General features: G+C 42.8%; 3 protein-coding genes across 3 annotated transcripts; 2 read left to right on the top strand and 1 right to left on the bottom strand.

The window, feature by feature from the left end:
- The first annotated feature begins 2,537 nt into the window (after positions 1-2,537).
- Positions 2,538-7,429, top strand: rpl7a (ribosomal protein L7a). The gene is made up of 8 exons (XM_083641023.1): positions 2,538-2,564; positions 3,679-3,799; positions 4,009-4,158; positions 4,402-4,542; positions 5,060-5,139; positions 5,852-5,982; positions 7,036-7,105; positions 7,235-7,429. The coding sequence occupies exons 1-8, from the start codon at positions 2,562-2,564 to the stop codon at positions 7,337-7,339; spliced, it is 801 nt and encodes a 266-aa protein (XP_083497149.1). The 5' UTR covers positions 2,538-2,561; the 3' UTR covers positions 7,340-7,429.
- Positions 7,430-9,175: 1,746 nt separating this feature from the next.
- On the bottom strand, positions 9,176-15,106 carry surf1 (SURF1 cytochrome c oxidase assembly factor). Its single transcript, XM_083641424.1, has 9 exons — positions 14,967-15,106; positions 14,670-14,736; positions 13,966-14,093; positions 13,748-13,830; positions 12,714-12,905; positions 11,037-11,109; positions 9,812-9,974; positions 9,497-9,578; positions 9,176-9,375 (listed from the first exon to the last, which is right to left on the bottom strand). Exons 1-9 carry the CDS (start codon positions 15,006-15,008, stop codon positions 9,309-9,311), a joined length of 897 nt encoding a protein of 298 aa, XP_083497550.1. The 5' UTR covers positions 15,009-15,106; the 3' UTR covers positions 9,176-9,308.
- Positions 15,107-15,170: 64 nt separating this feature from the next.
- Positions 15,171-18,691, top strand: surf6 (surfeit 6). Its single transcript, XM_083642412.1, has 5 exons — positions 15,171-15,378; positions 15,839-16,057; positions 16,254-16,336; positions 17,179-17,391; positions 17,976-18,691. Exons 1-5 carry the CDS (start codon positions 15,285-15,287, stop codon positions 18,450-18,452), a joined length of 1,086 nt encoding a protein of 361 aa, XP_083498538.1. The 5' UTR covers positions 15,171-15,284; the 3' UTR covers positions 18,453-18,691.
- The last annotated feature ends 11 nt before the right edge of the window (positions 18,692-18,702 follow it).

Here is an 18,702-nt window from a genome sequence, read left to right as displayed (position 1 = left end):
GCTCCCGGCACCACAGCCTCCCTCTGCCCCACCTGGCGGCTCCCGGCACCACAGCCTCCCTCTGCCCCGCCTGGCGGCTCCCGGCACCACAGCGGCAGAGTGTCACTCGGTAGTCTCTCAAGCCAGACTGTCTCTTTTACATTCTGCGAATGCACCATAAACAGTCTGTCATTCACGCCCACAGAACAGAACATGGACAAAGGAAGTTGGGGAAAAAAACGATTCAGACCAGAGGAAGTTCAAACCGATGCACGTGATTGGAGAAATATGAGCGGCGGGACATCCGGGACATCCCCCTATCGCCGATCATTATTTCCCCTGAGTCTCCCTTTCCGTTTTGACCAAGTTTTCCCAGTTCGAATTACAGATGTTTAGGCGGAAGCATTTGAAAATTGCGAGAGCCAACCGTCTGTTTTAAGAGACTAGTCCCTCTGGGCTGCTCCAGCCACCAGCTCCGGTCGTCCCATTGCCGGTCCCTCAACCCCCTTGGCCCCCTCTTGTGCCTCCCACGGGGCTGCCTGTGTGTATGAGTGAGTAGGTCACACCACTGGGGAAAGAAGACGGGAGCTGTAAGTTTGCTGGTGTGGCCAGTGCTGGAAACGGGACCCTCCAGAGAGTTTGGACTGGAGGGAGTGGTGTTGTGGGTCCATCTCAATAGCTCTCTGGCCATACTAAAATGTACAAAGCTTCCTCTGTGTTGTAAAAAAAAAAGATTGTATATTTTCTAATATTCAAATTTAGGAGTTCAATACAAAATGCTTTTTACTGTTGGTTTTGTAGCTACAGGCTGTTTACAATCCTGCAAACATGGTAATAAACTGTTTTTGAGACTGTTGGAGTTCAGTTCTGTTTGACTGTATTCAGTGGAATGATTTTGTTACACAGGAGAAACTGAATTGGTTTTTATCCACAATTTAGAGACAAGAAGAGACACTTGAAGCAAAGAAGAGACACTTGAAGTAATAGATGGGAAAATGTGGAGAAGATAAATAAGGATTTAGCATTGTCTGCCTTAGGCCTGAGGCAGCTGCAAGTATTGCCTCATCACCCAAGTCAGTGACCACAGACCTGCCCCCCCATGCAGTAGGAGATTCTTATGCAGCCGTTGAAAGCCAATAAAAGATTAAGTATTGTGTAAATTAAGCTGAATCTCGTTCCAGGTTACTGTACCGGTTGGGCGGGCATCTGAAACAAACAATGTCAAAGAGTGAGATATCTATAGGCTACCTGCCCCTTTCTTTTATTCAGGAGTAGGTTTTCGCTTTATTTTTTCATTGTACATTTTGCCCACATTTTGGACCATTATTACCACATCTGTGTTGTACCAACATTTTGGAAAGGCCAGAGCAGATAAACAACACCAAAAATTCTGGGGACCAACATTGATTTTTACATAAATCTGTGCTGTGCCTAACCTTAGTTATGATGGTAGACAAAACCCTGTTGTGTCCTAAATAGTTAACTGTAAATATAATTACAAACTAAGAGTTCAATAGCCTAGAATGGTTCTTCCACTATAAAAGCTAAATTTACACAAGAAATAATCCTTTCTTAATCCTTTTTACGGTTCTCCTCAATGTTGCATTGTTGGGGCAAGAGCATGTGTGTTTCTTATGCACTTATAAATGTTTCCTACTGTACTGTATGTCTCTTTATTGACCTACTTGTGTCTGAAATAAAGTTGATTGATTAAATATAGTGCCAGAGGCCACTTACTTGTGCAGTGTGGTGGCCTCAAGCAAATCCAAGGCGACACTCGTTGAGGGAGGTAAGAGGAAGTAAAGTAGGAAAAAGAGAAAGTTGCCTACGCGTTTCGGCCGCTGTGGCCTTCGTCAGGGCGAAGGCCACAGCGGCCGAAACGCGTAGGCAACTTTCTCTTTTTCCTACTTTACTTCCTCTTACCTCCCTCAACGAGTGTCGCCTTGGATTTGCTTGAGGCCACCACACTGCACAAGTAAGTGGCCTCTGGCACTATATTTATTAATAGTTCCCTCACCAAGAGCACCTCAAACAAATAAACAAACAAACAGACACATACGACAGAGCACGCCAGCTCCCCCATTTTCTCTAAAGTTGATTGATTGATTGAAATATATATTTGGATACGGTATTGCTACAAGGAAACCACTGAGAGACCTCACTTTGATTATTTGTTATTATAATGGATAGACAACAAACAGGATTCAACACTAGGATATGCTCCATTACAATTTTACATTTGGAAAAACATTGACATTTCTGCCAATGAATGCGAACCTTATATTTACAGTCTATGATGCGAACATACAATCACTCCCTCTGGTGGCTCGATTCGCTGAATAATGTAGTGTTTGTTTTACTACTAAAGTTAAAAACAAAAACTCCAACTCCAACAACGCCTTGAGACTTGGCCTTGGTTAACACTGATCATAGATCAGTATGAGTTTCCCCACTAAATAACTGAAAAGCAGGTGTGCAGCGGTGAAAACTGACCCCAGATCAGGGTTTAGGAAGCAACGTAACCAGGGGGCGGTATTTATCCTACCCAGAAGCCTCTGCTCTTCCTTTCTGTCTGAACCAACATGGTGGGTGCACAGTTAATTCTTCGGAGGAAATGCTTGAGCTTTTTGCATCCATTTGAATCTCTGTCAGAATGTATTATCTTATGTTATAGTCTGCACTTATCAACTGTATGAAGTCAACCCTTTTATATTAAGTCACTATTGCGTGTCGATGTCGTGGTGTTTTTGCTAGAATCTCTCGTGACCCCGGTGTAGCCGGTTAGCTACGAGGAAGCTAACGCTAACATTGCTGAGCACGGGTTAGCGTACTTATGTGGCAATTTACACTAATTGTTCGCATTTGAATGTGGACCTTAGTTATTAGTAAAATCGTCTTTTGTTTCCAATGTCAGAATGACTTAAAATACACCCGTGTCTTGACATGGGTGCTTGCTGTCTCGGTAGTGTAACTTTAACGGGGCCGGGCAGTGCCTGTGGCTAGCGCGACGTTGTAGAAATGTTGACGTTACGATAGCGTGCTTCTAACTCGAATGCACTGACACAGTACAATATCTAAATTTGATGTGCAAATGTCTGTGGCTCAAATAAGATAATGGTATTTATGGGACGCATCAGTGATGGAGCTAAGCCAAGTAGCTAACGTGAGTCGTCTTTTCGGTTTGTGTGACATGCTGTTAGGTAAATGAAGATGGATGATGTTGCTAAACTTGCTTTATATGCGCCAAATGACTAGCCTTACTTCAGTCATTTGACCTGAGATTGTAGTTACTGTTGGGAGTTTATCTTAGATCCCAAATGACTTGGTGAGATTTCAGGTAATCGTTTAGAAGCAGGAGCCCTGTTTCAAATTGGACATTATGGTGGTGTCATCAAATGTAAAATTGTAACCAACAATACCTAAAAACTGCTTAAATGCATAAAAAAAGTAACTCAAGTTAGAAGTGTTTTCCAGCTGTAATATTGTGAGTCTACATAGCTTGGCAACAACTTTTAAAATGCACTGGCTTTTGCAATGATGCTTTGAATTTCTTCAACCGAATCACACATGTGGATTCAAAATACGAGCTTTTTAACCCTGAGCTAAAGCCACTGTCAACGTCATGTAGGTTTTGGTTTTCAAAAGAACAATTGATATTCTCCAATCCGTAACTAATACACTTTATTATTCTCTTGCCAGCCTAAGGGAAAGAAGGCTAAGGGGAAGAAGGTGGCACCTGCCCCTTCTGTGGCCAAGAAGCATGAGGCCAAGAAAGTGGTCAACCCCTTGTTTGAGAAGAGGCCGAAGAACTTTGGCATTGGTAAGAAGCCACATAATGGAATTTGAGAACATGAATTATTTGTGGTAGCACCATCTCCAACACAGTGCAGATGATGTAAAGAATATTTGCTAACTGAGCAACAATGCAGACAACCCCACCAAGATCGCTGATGCACTTGAGATTAAAAACATCATAACCGTAGTTTCATGCCGAATGGGGAGCACTCACTGTCTTGTCCTTCCCCACAGGCCAGGACATCCAGCCCAAGCGTGATTTGACACGCTTTGTGAAATGGCCTCGTTACATCCGCCTGCAGAGACAGCGTTCCATCCTCTACAAGCGTCTGAAGGTCCCCCCTGCGATCAACCAGTTCACCCAGGCTCTGGACCGCCAGACGGGTAAGCTGCTGGGTTGGGGGTTGTGCTCTTGCCTCGGAGCTATGGCTGATTGCAACTGTTGCAAATGATGTGAAAGAATATTTGCTATCATAACAGCAATGCTGACATTCCACCAAGATCACTGATGCAACTACCTGAAATATTTTTCAGTTCTCTGCCTTTTAGACCAGATTGAGCAGGCACCCGTTAAAAGGGTGGCTGACAGTTTGATTGTAATATGACCATTCACTTTTTCCTCCTCAGCCACACAGCTGTTCAAGTTGGCCCACAAGTACAGGCCAGAGACCAAGCAGGAGAAGAAGCAGAGGCTGCTGGCACGCGCTGAGCAGAAGGCTGCTGGGAAGGGAGATACCCCTACAAGGAGGCCCCCTGTGCTCCGTGCAGGTGAGGCATAGTCTCAAGTGGTCAGACCCACCGTCGGCAAGGTTCCAGCGACGGAGGGTCTGAATCACGAGACGTCCAGATAATGACGAAGAAAACTGGTTAGCTGGGCTGTGACGGAAGTTACATCATTACAGTCCGGCAAGGAAACACGTTGAGTGGCGCACCGTGAAGAGACTAAACCCAATGTACATCAGATGTGTTACAGCTGCGCAGTTGATCGGTAACATTGTTAAACGGCAGTGAGCTAGGACTCCATCCAGAGAAAGTTGAACTTGACTAATGTGAGATATGATACATTTGTTGCCTCTGTCTGCCACTTGGCACGGACCTTGTGAAGTTTCCTAGTGTAGCTTTAACTGACTTGGCCTCGATGCAGTGATGACCTGAATTTCTTCACCTGAAATTCTTAATGATGGTTTCGAGCTTTTTAACCCTGAGCATTGGCCAAATCCTATCATATTGCTGGGGGAAGGATACTTGCTGAGTGGAAATTAACAGGGTTTTATATTCCCTTCAGGTGTGAACTCAGTCACCACCCTGGTGGAGAGCAAGAAGGCCCAGCTGGTTGTCATTGCCCATGACGTGGACCCAATTGAGGTAAATATCAGTTCATACATTCAGACTCGCCATGGCAAATGTCAACTTGGGGACCCGCTGTTTTGGTACAATCCAATCTAAAGAGGTGGTCTCTTGCAATGATGTCTGAATTTCTTCACCTGAATCCTCTATGTGGATTAAAACATACGAGCTTTTTAACCCTGAGCAAAGACCACAACCAAGGATTATTATTCGTTTTTACTTTTCCTGCATTTGAGGTGAACTAACGTCATTTCCGAGACGACACTTCCCCGCCAATCGTGTTTCTATAGCAATCTGTGTTTTCACTGTCCTATGATAGATGGTTCTCTTACGCACCTTATGAAATAATACAGCATTTCCAGGGTTACAAAGAAGTGACTGTGATGGTCCACCAAAACCAGGAAGCAGAGAAAAGCAAATCATCAGAAAAGCTCCAAGCTTGCTGATAAACGGACTTGTGACAGCAGCCTCACTCAAACCTCAAGGATTTTTTTACTAGGCGCTGGCAAAGGTAGTCAGTTCTCCTCTCAGGTAGTTTAGTAATCCAGTTTGTGAGCTCTCCTGCATCTACATTTTAGCTGGTAGATGAGTCCCAGACACAGCTACTCTTCCTGGGGTCCACATTATTCATCAGTTCCCTGATAAATGTTATGACAGGTTGTCAAATTAACTAATAAATGCATATGTCTAAAAAGGAGCCTCTTGGGTTTGGGTCCTGTGTTTCTTCTAGCTGGTCGTCTTCCTGCCCGCTCTGTGCCGTAAGATGGGTGTCCCTTACTGCATCATCAAGGGCAAGGCTAGGTTGGGCAGACTGGTGCACAGGAAGACCTGCACTTCAGTTGCCTTCACACAGATCAACCCGTAAGTACACATGACAACCTAAACGGTGTTGCACACAAGTGTGACATATACAGTTGGTGGGTTTGGTGTTCCTGAACCTTTTGATGCATGCCACAAACTTGGCTACTTTGTATAAATGTCTGGACTGGCTAAAATCAATTTTAATAATGAATGGTCTTAATGTGTTTGATCGTTTGTTTAATTTGACTTGCATCTCGAATCAATATGAGCCTTTTCATTACATGTCAGTCCTTCCGAATCTGAGAAATACTACACAGCCTTTGCTTCAGTAGTCAGTGTGGTTCTTAATACACATCAGGCTGTATTCAGTCTTGATTCACACACTGGTACTTCACCCGATGTGTCAACTTGGGACCCGCTGTTTTAGTACAATCCAATCTAGAGAGGTGGTCACTTGCAATGATGTCTGAATTTCTTAACCTGAATCCTCTATGTGGAGTAAAACATACGAGCTTTTTAACCCTGAGCAAAGACCACAACCACGGATTGGATTTTTTTTTTTCTTTTTTTTTTTACTTTTCCTGCCATTGAGGTGATCTAACGTCATTTCCGAGACACCGCTTCCCTGCCAATCGTGTGATTCCACGGCAATCTGTGTTTTCACTGTCCTGTCCACTGTCTGAGATGCAACGAACTGTGGGGAGAGGATCATGTCCCTTTTCCATTGCTGCACGGTCTGTAATGGGATAAGATGACTAATTCATTACGGTACTTTTAAATCAGGTGAAACAAAGGCATTAGACTTTGCTCATTTATGATTTAAGTATTCAGAAAATACAATTTAGCTGCACACTGCACTCAAAACTGATTTTGAATAACTAAAGGGAAAATACTATTTTGATATGTTATGTATTCTAAAATGGTCTCAATTGTATGCAATTACGTAATACAAAACATAAATTGGATACAACCATTGTGTCACCCTGACATGTGGCTATTGTGCTTTTAACAGATAAAGAGGCACTTGAATACCTTAATAATAATAATAATAATAAACTTGCTCAATTTCTTAACAGTTGCAACATAAAACTGACTGGATTTGTTCTTTCCTAGTGAGGATAAAGGTGCACTTGCCAAGCTTGTGGAAGCCATCAAGACAAACTACAATGACAGATACGAGGAGGTGAGCGTTGCTCGTATAGTATTAGTAGATAATGGTTGAGTTGATAAATCTCCATAGACACGGTCTGGTTGTTCCAAAGACAAAAGTGCACCATTGGCATTAACCCTGTTCAAACTTTGTGTCTTCCAGATCCGTCGTCACTGGGGAGGTGGCATCATGGGTCCCAAATCCACGGCCCGCATCACCAAGCTGGAGAAGGCTAAGGCCAAGGAGCTGGCCACCAAGCTTGGTTAAAAACTGTTTTCATGTAAAAATAAATGTCCTGTTAAGACAATGGTTGTTGCTGTTTTTATATTTCATGACTAAATATTTTATGGAACTCAACTGGAAATGTTGCTTCATTTAATATTCATTATACTGTCTCATTGCAATATAGAAACACACCACTGTTTGTTGGGCTGTTAGGCTACACACCACTTAATGCCTATTTAGCCACAAGATGGGGTTTATACTGTCCAAGACCAAGGTAGGCTGCAGCTGGACTGAAGACCAAGGTGGGGTGCAGCTGAACTGTGCAGTGGTTCTCAAATGGGGGTCCGCAAAAAGTTTTCAGGAAAATACCAACTTTTTGTGTGCAAAAGCTTCATAGTTCAACAGAAATATGTTATGCTTTAAATCTAAAATGGTTCATGGATTACATTCTAATCTAACAAACATCAATTTAAAAGTTAAGCACATTACAGTGGAAACATTTACGCTTAGCCCAAAGTCACAAATCAGAATGAGGGGGTCCCCGGTATGTTTTCTATCTTGTAAGGGGTCCTTGTCTGAAAAACATTTGAGAACCTCTGGTTTAGAGTAGACCCAAGGTGGGGTGCAGCTGGACTGTAAAATTGAACATTGCAATTATTGCTAGTGTTCCTTGGCACGACATAGTGTAGGAATGCTGCGGAAAGACTGCAGTGAAGGTTGATCCTAATTAAAAACTACCGTACATGGAATGCCAATTAAAAATATCTCAATCAGGGGTTTTCAGTGTCACTGGGCCTCGCCCCAGACAAAGCTCGCTCAATTCCTGGATGCCTGTTATGGGATCATGATTGTTTGATCCCATAGAGCCAAGATAGTGTGATTTGACATAATTCAGACTACACCAAATGCATAAAAAGTGTCTGAAGCCATTTGTTTTCTGACACTGGGAAAAGCTTTCAAATTCCCCAAAACTACTGTTAGTATCTCTGGACTATCTAACCAAACCAGACTATCTCCTTTTGATAAAAGATGTTCCACTTCCATTCAATGAGCCTCCCCAGAAACTGCTTGGAGGCCCACCCCTCCCACTTTGAAAACCTCTGTCTTAAATGGATAGTTCAGATTTATTCTGATGTGTGGTTGTATGAGGTACTTGCCGACAGTCTGCTACTACATGCAGTAGAGTGCAGCCAGCATGGTCCCACGTTGGAGAAATTGAGACCGGCCGTGTCAGGCAAGTAGAGCTGTCTGCTGCCGAGTGAGAGTCAGCGTCACGAGCAAAATCGTAAACACAATCTTCCATGCTCCTCACCTGGCTGTTGCTCCAAGTAAAGTGTGGAGCACCTACAGTGGAGATTTCAGCTAAAAACGGTGTAAATAATGTCTTTCCAAGTCAACTTTGCATCTCGGCTTGTAGAGACGTGGATTACGCCAGATGAGCAGCATGGAAGCACTTTATGTTTTTTCTTTATTACACGTTCACACTCAGCAGACAACTCTGGCCTGCAGCGGCTGGTCTCCATTTCTCCAAACAGGGATCACACCTGCTGCATTCTACTGGTACACTGACTGTCGGCAACTACCTTATACAACCCCACAACATCAAATCTGATCCAGTTTGATGTCGATGGGAAATGTGTAAACGGGAAAAGGTACATGACAAAGAAGCAACACTTAGTGCTGGTACTACTAGGGAGGAGATGCTTTGATATGACCAAGTTCTCAACTGGGCTGGTCAACTGAAATGTCAGTGCAAGGTTTCTACACTGAGGGTTCATGCCAATGATGACATGTTTCAATATACTGTACATCAGAAACTGGCTTTGAATGAAAATAGCAGATTTAGTTCATTCTTAATTTATTCTGATAAACATTTCAAGAAAATAAAATATTTACATATTTGTCAACACATACATATTCTTAGCCTGTGGGGTTAAAGAAAATCAAACCAAGCAGAAGCCTTGTTTCTTCACATCTCAGACAAAAACATGGTATTCATCTATTACGACGTTTACAACTTAATCTTTTTGATGAACTTGGCGTACCACATGTAAGAGGTCGCTGCACACAGACCATACCTAAAAAAGAAAGAAAAAAAATGACATTTTGTCAATACAGTATCAAATGAAAACCAGTAACAGGAGAGAGCGGTTTTATCCAATCAGGCTTGGTTCATGCAAACTGAAGTCTCCCACCTACCATGTTGTTATGTACTGCATGTGTTCGTTCCTCAGGGTGACTCTGGTCTGTCCGCCTATAGGTCCACCAGGAATGGTGCTGGCTGCATGAGACAATGAGCTTACATTTACGTCCAGTCAGCACAGCAGTAGAAACCATAATGTACAGAGACAGAATCTGTTGCTTGATGCGAGTGGATTGAGCCGAACATTGCAGCTCTTCTGCAAAACTCGTTAAGAATCTATCCATAATCAGTCAGTTGCATATTTAATATAATAACAATGACAGATGTAGTCAAGTGAACCCGTCTCATAGACGTGGTTGTTGAGGCCTCACCGAAGTCTGCGTCGATGAAGATGGGCTCGCCTCCAGTGACGCGGGACATGGCCTCCAGGTCACGATAATGCCAGCGGTTTCTCTCCACATCATTGTTTGGCACAAAGGGTTTACGAATCTCTGTGAGCCGAACTACCCCGACCACTTCCACCTCGCCTTCCACCTACAAGGCAGTTAGTAGCATCATTAAAGGAACAGTTCACCCAAAACTGAAAATTATTTCGACTACTCACCCTCATACCATTTGAAACGAGTGGAGGTTGCCAGCACAACTCGAGAGAAGCCAGTCACCATTGACTTCAGTACACTGGCAACCTCCCTGTGTGCTATATGGACACACTTCACCTGTGTTTCAACTTGCATGAAGGCGAGTAGATGATAACATCATTTTCATTTTTAGATGCACCGTTCCTTGAACTTCATACATATGTTAAAAAATACATACTACCGCATGCGCTGGGACGCGTCATCAGTGATGATAACTGGGGTCGTAAGGTGTTTCGGGTCTGTCGAACATCATACACCCTCACCCAGTAGACCCCGCCGAGGCCGATTAAGACCCCGACTCGCATCCCAGAAGCAGCCGCTCACGGATCAGCCCTCCTACTCTGTCTGCAACGTTGCCCGCGGAAGGGCCGATCACGCCCAATCCGCTGCAATAGACTGGCTCCATTGCAGCGTCTTGCAATGCTACACCGCAGCATTGCAAGACCCTTCGGTGCATGGAGGGTCTAAGGCCCTGTGGGTTTACTCCCGGCCGCGCTCCTCCTTCGTCTCACCAGACCCTCCTGGGGCAAAGGCATCCAGAGGCAGAGAGGATGCCTTCAAGAAGGCCTGTGCATTGCACGTCATTCGCCTGCGCCAAGCACATCGCTCTAGCCTGAAGGACCCCAGGCCGCGCCGATCTTTACACTATCTTTATACAGTATATATAAACAAATATATCAACAAATCACTTATGATGAGGGGAAGATGCATGCTGCTGATTCCATTATGAGTCATGGGTATGTGTGACGTTAATGGAGCCAGCGGTAAAAACTAAAAAGTCATACTAATACAGCAAGTGAGCAAACTACATCTATTAAAATCAAGTTTATAAGGGTGTTTTCAGTTGTGTCTGACAAGGTAACAGTGTGAAGATCTTTCTGATGAATCATATCCTCTGTTAAAAGGTGTATTGAGTCCTGATTTGACAAATCCCCAAGTTCATGCATGGTCCGTTTACCTGTCCCTTCAACCTGGTCTCTGGTCTGATCTTCTGCCTCGGGACGTATCCTCTGTTCACCAGGATTGTGATGCTGTGGTGTAAAGAGTAATGAAGAGCAATGGGCGGTGGTTGATTAGCTCACTGATACTGGTCATTAATATGCACTTCATTCGTATCACAATCAAACCATCCAGTTGACTGTCTGACTCTGAACAGTAAGTTATATGCGTCTCTTAACTGTCTGAATAGTAAGTTATGTGTCTCTTAACTGTCTGAACAGTAAGTTATATGTGTCTCTTAACTGTCTGAATAGTAAGTTATGTGTCTCTTAACTGTCTGAACAGTAAGTTATATGTGTCTCTTAACTGTCTGAATAGTAAGTTATGTGTCTCTTAACTGTCTGAACAGTAAGTTATATGTGTCTCTTAACTGTCTGAATAGTAAGTTATGTGTCTCTTAACTGTCTGAATAGTAAGTTATGTGTCTCTTAACTGTCTGAACAGTAAGTTATATGTGTCTCTTAACTGTCTGAATAGTAAGTTATGTGTCTCTTAACTGTCTGAACAGTAAGTTATATGTGTCTCTTAACTGTCTGAATAGTAAGTTATGTGTCTCTTAACTGTCTGAATAGTAAGTTATGTGTCTCTTAACTGTCTGAACAGTAAGTTATATGTGTCTCTTAACTGTCTGAATAGTAAGTTATGTGTCTCTTAACTGTCTGAACAGTAAGTTATATGTGTCTCTTAACTGTCTGAATAGTAAGTTATATGTGTCTCTTAACTGTCTGAACAGTACGGTAAGTTATATGTGTCTCTTAACTGTCTGAATAGTAAGTTATATGTGTCTCTTAACTGTCTGAACAGTAAGTTATATGTGTCTCTTAACTGTCTGAATAGTAAGTTATATGTGTCTCTTAACTGTCTGAATAGTAAGTTATGTGTCTCTTAACTGTCTGAACAGTAAGTTATATGTGTCTCTTAACTGTCTGAATAGTAAGTTATGTGTCTCTTAACTGTCTGAATAGTAAGTTATATGTGTCTCTTAACTGTCTGAACAGTAAGTTATATGTGTCTCTTAACTGTCTGAATAGTAAGTTATATGTGTCTCTTAACTGTCTGAATAGTAAGTTATATGTGTCTCTTAACTGTCTGAACAGTAAGTTATATGTGTCTCTTAACTGTCTGAATAGTAAGTTATATGTGTCTCTTAACTGTCTGAACAGTAAGTTATATGTGTCTCTTAACTGTCTGAACAGTAAGTTATATGTGTCTCTTAACTGTCTGAACAGTAAGTTATATGTGTCTCTTAACTGTCTGAATAGTAAGTTATATGTGTCTCTTAACTGTCTGAACAGTAAGTTATATGTGTCTCTTAACTGTCTGAATAGTAAGTTATATGTGTCTCTTAACTGTCTGAACAGTAAGTTATGTGTCTCTTAACTGTCTGAATAGTAAGTTATGTGTCTCTTAACTGTCTGAACAGTAAGTTATATGTGTCTCTTAACTGTCTGAATAGTAAGTTATATGTGTCTCTTAACTGTCTGAACAGTAAGTTATGTGTCTCTTAACTGTCTGAATAGTAAGTTATATGTGTCTCTTAACTGTCTGAACAGTAAGTTATATGTGTCTCTTAACTGTCTGAATAGTAAGTTATGTGTCTCTTAACTGTCTGAACAGTAAGTTATATGCGTCTCACCCGAGGTCGGCACAGTGGAACGGGGTGATGACGTTTGCGCCCGTCTCTCCGCTGGAGGACAGCCTGCCGGCCTCCCTGGCCTCCTTCTCGGGGTCGACCGGTGAGCGGGGCAGGACGTACAGCTCCTGGGAGTGATCGTAGTGCCCGCGCGCCCTGACCCGCCTGTACTCCAGCCCGTTCACTTCAAGAGGACTATAGGGTCCAGAGAGAAACACGATGATGATTGGACGCCGGGTATATAGGTGTAGATTTGTGGAGACATGGGGCACATGTCCTCAATATTAGGAGAAGGGTGAGCTGTATCTCCAAGTGATAGCTGTTTTAAACTCATTTGAATGTATGCATTTATGTTTCATATTTTCTCTTCAGATCATGGGTTCAGGAACATTTTCCTGTATTTCACCCTGACCAATTCTCCTCACTCTCTCTCATACCTGCATGCTGCTCTCATCTACATGTTTATCTGTTGTTTTCATTTAGCAGATTAAGTGAGTCTGCAAGGGTGATCGAGTCACTGCTAAGCTATAAATAAGCCACTGATAGACAGGCCTAAAGACTAGTACAATAATAAAATGCATTTTTCTTACCTTCATGGCCTGTACTTCTACATATTTCTGTCTCATGATGTGGTTAACTTGAATATTATATCTGGCGTATATGATTCAAGTAACATTTTAATTTAAATAATTGTTTTACACATTCATAATTGTCCTTTTGTTCGGCAAGTGGAAAAATAACATCACGTCCGTATTGCAATGAATTGTGGGTAATGAAATCAGTGAAGTGTGGTGAAGTCTGCAGCCCAAGCGGACTCTCTGGAAGTCTGCAGAAAGTCCGCCTGAGGCTCCTTGTGGACTGGATGAATTGTGGATTTGGACAGCCTTCAGCACTTGCAGACTTCCCGGACACATGGCCCGCAAAGTCTGCAAGTGTGGGGAAGTCCAGACATTTGGATCAGGTCAGTCTGTCAGTGTGTTCAGAGCCTGATCCAGATCCGTGTGTAAAAGTCTTAAGTGTGAATCACATGCACTTACTCAATGGGAAGAGGAATGGGCTCCGCAGTAGTGAGACTCGTCAGGTCGGCAATCAGCTGCAATTTCCACTGGCGTCGTTTGACCTTAGTAGAGACGACTGTTTAGTTATGACTGTCATGAGTGAAGTGTGTTTGATCATCATCTGATGCCTGTTCCATCTGACAACAACAACCACCACCCTGACAGACGAATAGTGACAACACACTGAAGAAGTCTACCTGCCATGTCCCGAGGCCGAAGGTGGTGGCAGGGATCAGGAGCAGGAGCCACTTGAGGAAGGAGTCTTCCCCAGACTCTGCTCTGGCTGCTGTGGAGCTCGACTGTCGCCCAAACCTAACCAGCCTGCCTGCAACCTCAGAAAACACACGGACGTAAGGACAGAACAACAGATATCTGCAGTCCAGTGTCACTGGTAATGTTGATTACAATGAACATAGTTTGCACTATTATGCTCATGCCTTTTTTTTGCTTTCCTCTTCAACTTCTGTTTTTCCTGTTTTATTTGATTTCTATATTTTAATGCTATCTTTGTGAATTATACATTATTTATATAATGAGAGGACCCAGCATACAAGCATTTCATTTGATGTTGTGTACTGTATACCAGTGATTCTTAACCTTTTTCATATCAGTTTTTCTTTTTCATACTTTGATGATCTGAGAATGTTTTCACTGTAAGATATGATTTTGTCCAGAATTCCATGGCTGTCTGTACTGTAGGTAGGGAGATAACAGTAAAAATATGATCAAAAATATTCTTCTTCTACATTCTCTAATTGTGTTGTTAACTTCTTAAATGAAACAATGGTGAATACATCAATTTGCTGGGGACCCCCTGAGGGGCCTCTGGTGGTCTCCAGACCCCACTCTGAGAACCACTGCTGTGTATGACAAGTAAACACACTTGAGAGCTGGCGTTTACCTTCTGCACGGGTGAAGACAGGCAGCCTGGGAAGCAGGAGAGTCCTCTTGATGTAAATGACATGTGGCTGTAAAAAAAAAATATATATATATAAAAGAAGACTTCAATAGGAAAACTGTGAAAGGCTTCTTTTGTGGCAAAGGTAGATCAGTTGTTGGATAAGATGCACATACAATAAAATCAGCTGAGCTCAAAATCTGTGAATCATGCAACCACTAAAAGTGACATTTACCAGACTGATAGTGACATTGTTTTGGGGGTGTAAACCCACTGATTTTGAAGGCGACAATAACTTACGTGCTTTTTTATTAAGGCGAGCATTGATTTCAACATAGCCATGGTGAATCAACACAGAGACAGCGTAGAGTGGTGAATGAACGAGGAAACCAACAACATATCAGCTAGCTAGAGCTACATAACCATAGCTGGCATGTTTCCTACTGAGAGGGGGAACGTTTTTGGAGTTACTCCTTCCGGATTAGTCCCAATTGGGCACGCCCAGTTATTTCTTCCCCCACGTGTTTACAACGCTGTGCGATTTTTACAAGAACATTGTCCAGATGTGTCTGTTTTGCTTATCTTAACAAATAGTTACAGATCTATTTCGTATTCGAAATGGACACTCTCGCATCCAGAGACTCTTATATTCAAAAACTTACCAGTAAAGTCTGCGGGCAGCGACATGAGGAACCAAGGAACAGACCATTTGGTAAGTGTCTTTAAATAGTCAGCCCTGTTTTTGGTAACATGATGGTAAACGTAAATTGCATCTTACATTAGAAACGACTCTGCAGCACAATATGTTATTTTACTAACGTGCATATTACAACTCACAATGCTCGCTCGCGCGCTCTCTCTCTCTCTCTCTCAATCTATTGCGTTCTGAATTGGTTGAGTTCAGAGTGTCTAAACTCTAAAGTATCTGAAAAACGACCCCTAAGCAAGATAGTTTTAGTACGTTTCCGCCTCTGTGCTCAGACTGTTAGTGACTAGCTACATTATGTCTTTGGCTGAAGGGAGAAATGACACCCAGAATTTGTGTTTGTGCCCCACATACCAAAGGTCTCGACCTTATTTATTTATTTTTTACAAGTAGTGTTTTCTTAAATCTTTATTTTTGTCCATACTTTGCAACCCGAATAAATGTGCATATTTGCCTCTGTGTCTAGTTCATTTTAAAGGCAAAGATGATTCTGGTCTTCCCAAGAAGAAGAAGAAGAAGAAAAGTAAACAGAAACAGCTGAAGCAAAAGGGCAGCAGTGAGAAGACACCTACTCCTAAACCTCAACAGACGCCATCATCTAGTCCAGCAGCGGTGAAAGGTCCGGCTGCAGCAAAGCTGAATGGGTCCAAAGCAGTGACAGCAGATGGAACACAGACACCCAAAGGTGCAGTAACTCAGTGCAGTTCACCTCAGTCATTCTCTAATGTTGCAATGGGTCAAACAGTCTGATGAGAGGAAAGGATTGAGTTTCTCTGTTCTTACTGTATTAATACTGTGTTTCCTTTACATCATCATGGCTCATTATGTTCTGGAAAAATCAATATGTCCTACAATATGTCCTTTATTTTTTTGTTTTCAAGGGGCAAGTGCTGACTCCCAGTTCTCCACAGTAGATGTTCTACGCAAGAGACTACATGAAAAGATCGAGCAGTCCAGGGGGCAGGTACTGTATGCAACACTGAAACGTGGCTTAGAGACAACTACAAGAATGAATGATACGGATGTGGAGGTTACTTCTTGGCACTTGACCGCCATGATAACCAGATTATAAACGAATCCCCATGATCGGATGCAGCTGGATGATTTTGTAGCAGTGCATTTTTGCTTCAATTCATTTGAATGAGGCCACGAAAATAGCGAGAAAACATTGAACACATTGGTGAACAGATTCAACGACAGATCCTGCTACTACTCAACTGGTCATATTTTTTAGAACGTCATTTTGACAAATAGCATTTTTATTGATCGATAGACAAGAACATACAGGAAGGATAAATGCCTCTATGTTCCAGTGAATGTCAGTTTTCAGTCTCTATGTTCGTGGGCTCATTCAAATTAATTTGAAATAAGAAATCTGCAAATTCATACAAATTCATCCAGCTGCATCCAATCTTGGTTATTAATATATGGTTCTCATGGTGGTGAAGTGCCAAATAACCGATTAAAACGAAGTGGAATATTAGATTGTTAGGTTTTCTTCTATTAAGTGGAATATTGCTTTAAAGCGGGTTAAAACAAATGCTAATAATAGTTTGCAAATACTGTTTGACCCTAGTGTGACCTGGCTCCACTGATCAAGTGCAACCATGACATTCATACCATATACTTCCAATGAATGTTAAACTCTTGGCAATTTGCAAATTCTGCCACCACTCATTCATGTTGCATTTGTTGAGTCAGCAGAGTAACAATAGAAAAACACAGAACAATGTCTCCACATTCTGTGTATATTTGGTCAAAGTTTGATTTTAGCGTATGGACTGATTCTGACATGTCTTCCACCAGGGAGCCCCGAAGGATGCATCCTCAGAAGCGGTCCAGGCAAAGCGGGCGAAACGAAAGGTGGAACGGGAGCGCAAGAAGAGGAAGAGGAAAGAATTCCTGATGAAGAAGCTGGCGGAGAAAACAGACCTGGAGATCAAAGAGGAGATCAAACAGGAAGAAGAGCCGCCACCGGCCACGGGCAAGCGAGACGAGACGGCCATCATCTTCAACACGGTGTGTAACAGTCGCAAATATGCCTACTCAGGGTATCCGCGGGGTCTTGAAAAGTCTTGAAAGTTGGGAATTCAATTTAGGGAAAATTAAGACCCTTGAAAAGTATTGAAAAGTCTTAGGTGGATTTCAAATTCAAGACCCTTTAAATGTGTTATTTTTTCGATGTGAATAGATGTGTTTTCATGATGTTCATTTACACTGAGTTATGTTGTTCCAGAAACATAGTGTAGTAGTAGTACTACGTTATGTTCCTGGAACATTGTTTGGTTCCAGTAACAGATTCAGTCACTGGGAGGCGCTGCTTGTTACTGAGACTGAATTTAATGAAGTAGCATGTTGGATCCTCAGGAGAAAAGCCTATGGGGTTTTACAATGGGGATTTCGCTTAAATGCATGAAATAAGGTTTGTGGTTAACAAAGGTTTATCAAACTGCAGCACATGTGTCAGCAAGATAATATTCACAAACGAGGACCACTTTTATTGCTGCCAGCACTAACACAACGCTCTGTCATGCTATGCTATCTAGGAGCAGCCTATTCCCCCAAAGCTAATGTAAGCTAATACACGACCAAACTCGTTACAGGTGGAGACGGTGGAAGATGGCTACGTGGACAAATTGGAGAGAAAAAAGAACAAGAAGAAGAGCATGAAGGGCAAACTGACGCCACTGACGGGGAAGAACTACAAGCAGCTGCTGGACCGCGTGGAGGCGCGCAAAGCCAAGCTGGAGGAGCTGCGGGAGAAGGACGAGGGCAAGGCACGGGAGCTGGAGCAGAAGATGAGGTGGACCAACGTGCTGTACAAGGCGGAGGGCCTCAGGATCAAGGACGACGAGGACATGCTGCGCGCCGCGCTGAGGAGGAAGGAGAAGACGGCCCAGCAGAAGAAGAGGCGCTGGGACGAGCGCACCGAGAGCGTGGTGCAGAAGATGCAGAAGCGGCAGGACAAGCGACGCAGGAACATCCAGAAACAAAGCAAGGGCAAGATGGAGAAGAAGAAGGATAGGGCACGGAAGAGGGGCAGGGTGCTGCCCGAGGATTTGAAGAAGGCATCGGTGTAGAGGAGGAAGGCCAGTAGGCCGTTTATGTGATGAGATAACACGGGGTCTAGTCTAGATGAATAAATCACTCAGTATGATCTTTGTCCCTGGCTTTACTCTTTGGGACAGTGTAAATTATGGACATGATTTGAAAATGCTGGCACTGTCTTGCATGTGTTCTACTCTCAATCCTTTTGCGGGAGTAATTTGACATATTTGTGTGTTGTTATGGCCAATAAAATGCCACACTTTAATTGTGATGACCATGAAT

The sequence above is a fragment of the Poromitra crassiceps genome, assembly GCF_964638095.1.
Source record: "Poromitra crassiceps genome assembly, chromosome: 8".
In the NCBI taxonomy this organism is placed as follows: domain Eukaryota; kingdom Metazoa; phylum Chordata; class Actinopteri; order Beryciformes; family Melamphaidae; genus Poromitra; species Poromitra crassiceps.
This window is presented reverse-complemented; position numbering and strand designations above follow the sequence as displayed.

Coding starts and splice junctions, on each gene's coding strand:
- rpl7a (XM_083641023.1), top strand. Junction 4,159..4,401: donor GGCTCTGGACCGCCAGACGG/GTAAGCTGCTGG, acceptor TTTCCTCCTCAG/CCACACAGCTGTTCAAGTTG. Junction 4,543..5,059: donor GCCCCCTGTGCTCCGTGCAG/GTGAGGCATAGT, acceptor TATTCCCTTCAG/GTGTGAACTCAGTCACCACC.
- surf1 (XM_083641424.1), bottom strand. CDS start 15,008: ATGGCTATGTTGAAATCAATGCTCGCCTTAATAAAAAAGCAC. Junction 12,906..13,747: donor CCCATTCCTCTTCCCATTGA/GTAAGTGCATGT, acceptor TGGACCCTATAG/TCCTCTTGAAGTGAACGGGC. Junction 9,975..11,036: donor AGACCAGGTTGAAGGGACAG/GTAAACGGACCA, acceptor ACTGCCTTGTAG/GTGGAAGGCGAGGTGGAAGT.
- surf6 (XM_083642412.1), top strand. CDS start 15,285: ATGGACACTCTCGCATCCAGAGACTCTTATATTCAAAAACTTACCAGT. Junction 15,379..15,838: donor ACCAAGGAACAGACCATTTG/GTAAGTGTCTTT, acceptor CTCTGTGTCTAG/TTCATTTTAAAGGCAAAGAT. Junction 16,337..17,178: donor TCGAGCAGTCCAGGGGGCAG/GTACTGTATGCA, acceptor GTCTTCCACCAG/GGAGCCCCGAAGGATGCATC.